The 4719-nt window shown below is 37.7% G+C and overlaps 1 protein-coding gene across 1 annotated transcript; it reads right to left on the minus strand.

Moving 5' to 3' along the window:
• Positions 1–321: 321 nt before the first annotated feature.
• On the minus strand, positions 322–4494 carry LOC576575 (prefoldin subunit 1). Its single transcript, XM_776869.5, has 4 exons — positions 4389–4494; positions 2310–2476; positions 1405–1489; positions 322–634 (listed from the first exon to the last, which is right to left on the minus strand). The coding sequence occupies exons 1-4, from the start codon at positions 4413–4415 to the stop codon at positions 545–547; spliced, it is 369 nt and encodes a 122-aa protein (XP_781962.1). The 5' UTR covers positions 4416–4494; the 3' UTR covers positions 322–544.
• Positions 4495–4719: the final 225 nt, after the last annotated feature.

A 4719-nucleotide genomic window follows, 5' to 3' on the forward strand; every position in this document is an offset into this window, starting at 1 on the left:
CAAATCCGATCACAATACTAAGAGTAAGACAATCATGCAGGAGTGAAATAGTACGGGACATATCTTAATTGTAAATGGATTTGCCCATGACAATTGCATTCTTGAGGAATTGCAGAGTTGAGATGCTGATGGACCAACATGCTTAACTTGATCAAACTCCTGGGAAATAGACTTTCTCCATCATCAATAGATCTTCAATATCAAACATTACAGTTCCCAGTTCTTGAGATTAACCAAACTCTAGACAAAAGAGACTCAGCATGCCTCTCAACATAGATCCCTTTGCAAAATTTATATTGAAGAAAAAAAAAAAGAAAAAAAAAATGCAATAACAAAGTGCATGGTGGGCTTAAAAAAGCATAAATAATATCACGAGATCAGAAACAGAAGGTCTCTTGATGCCTACAAAGTCCATATCGCCCTTCTGTTTCTCAAGATAACATTACAGAAAACACAGCATCACTCTTTCCTGTTCAGTACTACATGTGTATAAACAGATGACTACTATCGTACAAGCTAACTGGATCTACTGCTGGACGTGACGCTAGGGTTTCGCTGCTCTTTTTGACGCGACCAGTTCCCTGAGATTGCTTTCGCTGTCCTTCAAGGTTCGCTCAAGGTAGGTCTTGTTACTCTGTGAGCAAAAAAAGCAAGAATAGTTCATTAGTTGAAAGGAAATCAGAGCAGCATTCGATAATGATTAATGATCAAACTTTTCACCCAGGGAATCCTCATCAGGATCAATGTTGTTCTTCCTGAGGGCCCTGCAATCATTGTTACCCCTGCAATTGCAAGGTACATGTACCCATTTACACCTAGGTGGAGAGTGGCAAATGTGGATTAATGCCTTACCAAAGGACATTACAGCATCAATGTTGTTCTTCCTGATGGCCCTGCAATTATTATTACCCCTGCAATTGCAAGGTACATGTACCCATTTACACCTACCGGTAGGGGGAGAGTGGCAAATATGGATTAATGTCTTGCCAAAGGACGTTAGTGCTAGGCTGAGATTTGATCCCTCAACCCTAGGATCGAGAGTCAAGTGAATGAACCACTATACCAAAAGACCATAATAGGAATTGCAGTTGGAGAGTAATGGCAACTACAGGAAAAGTACGCAATGGGACCAAAAATAAATTTGCTGACCATGACAACTGAATTCTTGCGCACCCTTTAATTCTTTCACACTTTTACATTCAGATGAGATGAGTGATTTCACAAATCTGTAATTTTTCTCATTTCACTCAAGCATGGCTCAATATCTCGGTGTTAATCGACTTGAGTCACCGTCATCATCTTCATCGTTATCATCATCAATAAATTTAACTTTGTTAATTAAATTACATGAATCTGATACAATTAACATGAACTATATGCGGGCATCGCAGTTGCTATAGTTACCTGCACTTTCTGTACTTGTTTCTCTGCCTCATTGACTCTGCTTGCAAGTACCGATTGAATTCCTTCCATGTCTTGCAATAAGAACCTACATGAATAAAGTACATAAAATAGATTAAAAGAGTGTATCCTATTGCCTGAAACTTGAACATGTGATTATGTCCAATAGCAATGAAAACCATGATAGTGTGTTTATAAAGTGCATGGTAGAGAAGACCACATGCATGCTTCATAGTTCATATAATGTCTCTTTTGAGCCAGAAGGGTGTTATCAACTATTATTAATTATAAATGTGCTTCAACACTCAGAAGTTAATGGCCCTTCTGGCTCTGAAGACAATAAAAAGTCAATTGAGCAGGAACTGATTCCGTACAAATATTCTGTACTAATATTATTACATGTATGTCTGTATATATTGATTGTGAAAAATCAAATATACTGACCAATATAACTAAACTAAGGAAAACTCTCGTCTACAGAGAAGGATTTTTACATTATGCATGTTAAACAATGAAAAATTTAGAAAAAGGAGGGAGTGGTGTATAAACCACTGCACAGAAATATTACTTATACATTCTAAATCAGTGTTACCTACATTCATTTTATAAATCTCTATGCTACAGGGTCTTGGGCAAATACTTGTAATCTCATTGATTTTTTAATTTTCAACTCGGGAATGGCATTCAAACTAGCAGGGAAAATATACTTGGGGCTGGGGGCAAATTAGCCCCCAAAATGCCAAAAAGAGCCCCCGAAAGTCTTAATACAGCCCAAAATAACTCCGTAGAGTTCAATGCAAATAAATTAAAGAGTGTTATTTCCATGCAAGAAAGCTTGAAAAGTAGCCCCCCAAATTTGTTTAATATTTTTTTTCCTTGCAAACTAGACGTTAAACTGATAATCTTACATTCTTCCTACTCCTTCGAAGACCCTGGTTTCTCCGGGAAGGGCGCCCAGCTCTGCGGCCGTCAGTCGGCAATGCTGCTGCTTTCTCTTCAGCTGCTCCACCTGCATGTCAGCTATCTTGAGCTGCTGCGTCGTCTCAATCATACGGATCTGCTGCTCCTGGAAAGCCTGAAGGTTTAGATGTTTATAAGCAATGGAAGAATTATTTCACTTGGATAATAAACAGGATAGTAATAAAATCAGTGGGGTGTGTTTCATAAAGCTGTTTGTAAAGTTACGCATGACTTTAAGAACGACTTGAATATGAAGTGCCAGATAGGATGCCAAAAGTTTTCCTGACATTTTAACAAAGTGTGACTGTATTTCTCATAATCTCAATTAAATTGTAGCCGAAAATTATAGTTACATTAAAAATGTTTGTTATAATTACATGTAGAATGTTAATCTACATCTGCACAGTTCAACTTTAGTTGATGCAGTTCAAAATGATTGAGCATCCCATTTGGTTTTTCATATTAAAGTCATTTGTAAAGTCATGCGTAACTTTACGAACAGCTTTATGAAACACCCCACAACAGGTCTCTCACCACAAAGAACTTTAGCTTACATAAAGCGCACACGCATAACGTTGATCCGGTCTCAGCCTCATTTTCCTAAATTGGCGCCTACAACTGCCCTTCTAAAATTCGCTAACTGCCATTTGCTCAACTTATAAGATATTAGTGCGAGGAGAAAGCTTGCGCGTTTCTGTTTGATCTGATACCAAAATCATGATATTCCAGTCAAACCTTCTGATTTTTTTACGATTTTTTCCAAAGTTTACTTAAGGTTAAGTTTGTGTCAGTTATGTAGGAAGTGCATCACCTGTTTAAAGCATGACATGTCAGTGACTTGGTAACATTGTTGAAGGTTGATTTAAAAAACTGTAACTGTTGTATGAATTGTAACTTATTATAATTCCTTCTACTGTACTTACCCTCTAACATGCAAAAAATCCTGAAAAGATATCTATGGTTTTCTTTGAAGGCTTCACTGTGCGGCACCCTCTAACAGTAACAGTAAATTTTCCTAACTAATGAACTATTTTTGGATTTTCCCAACCGTTCTTCCATGAAAAAAAAACACAAGACAGGCTTTTAAAAATCTTTCAACATTTAAATGTCTTGAATGGTATAGGTCTACATGTATAGAGCCAACTCATTGCTTTGTGACGATTTAAATTCACCTAAAATTTAATCAAATGGTAATAATATAGTTCAGAGAATTCAAAAATCAATCAGATCAGTTTTTCCCAATTTTTATCATTAATAATGATCTGTTTTCACTCAAACTTTCACATTATCTTTAAGTTTACATCTATCATTGTAGTCAAGCACTATCTTGGCATAATTGTCTCTCATCTGAACAATGTTACGAAGTCCCTTTAAAGATTTAAGTAATATAATTACGCAATTGGCATCTAACTTAAATTCAAAACCTCTTAAGCGGATCAGCCAATGAGAGCACGTTATTTGATTTTCTCTCAATGCGTAAAGTTCTAGAACTACGTGCTCCCACAGTGCAAACGACAAATGTGCGTAGATCTAGGTCTAGCCCCCCCCCCCCCCAAACTTAACTGTCTTATTCTTGGGTGTAAAAATAATTAGCGCACCAAAAAAGATTGAGCATCTCAAATTAGATCTATCACTCAATCATTGCTACACTACCTACTCACTCAGACAGACATGTGCAGGGTGTACGTTAGTGCGTGTATGAGGTCCATACCGTTTACAGTAAGAGTTTAGACATCATGCATTGCATTGTTGCACTGCCTAAACTAGGGCAGCTACAGTGCAGTGTAGCTAAGCCATACCTACACCTGCCATCAGGTTGCCCGGAGTTACCCCGGTGATTTCTTCAAGAAAAGTCCCCTCGTGCCGCTGAGGCTGATACCAATGCAGGTATCAGATAATAAAATGCTCTAGGCCCTATATACAAATTTGTTAAGACATTACTAATAAAATTTGAATATATGTTATTCTTCCATAACCACTGAATCCTTACGGAGAGCTAATTTCAATAAAAAGTAGTTTAAATTTACCTTTTTCAGTTCAAGATCGACAGCCATGGCTACTTATTTTTCAACTGCAGATTTCCGTCCAATAATGAGTGGCATGAAATGATCAACAGAGGGCCTGCATATCTGTGCAATCGCGACACTGAAGAGTTCAACGAGTGTCGTTTACACTAGACTAGTCCAGTATTATTTCAAAAAATATTTTAACATGTATGTACAATTTGAATATTGTTCTTCTGCATACTGCTTAAGAACCGGGAGCCAATACTTTTGGTGGGGGCCTAAAAATATCCATGAACCCCCTCCCCCCCCCCCCAAAAAAAAAGAAGAAACCCCCTCCCGCGGCCGCGCCTCG

The sequence above is a fragment of the Strongylocentrotus purpuratus genome, unplaced genomic scaffold (assembly GCF_000002235.5).
Source record: "Strongylocentrotus purpuratus isolate Spur 01 unplaced genomic scaffold, Spur_5.0 spur5_scaffold_10, whole genome shotgun sequence".
NCBI classification, from domain to species: Eukaryota; Metazoa; Echinodermata; class Echinoidea; order Camarodonta; family Strongylocentrotidae; genus Strongylocentrotus; species Strongylocentrotus purpuratus.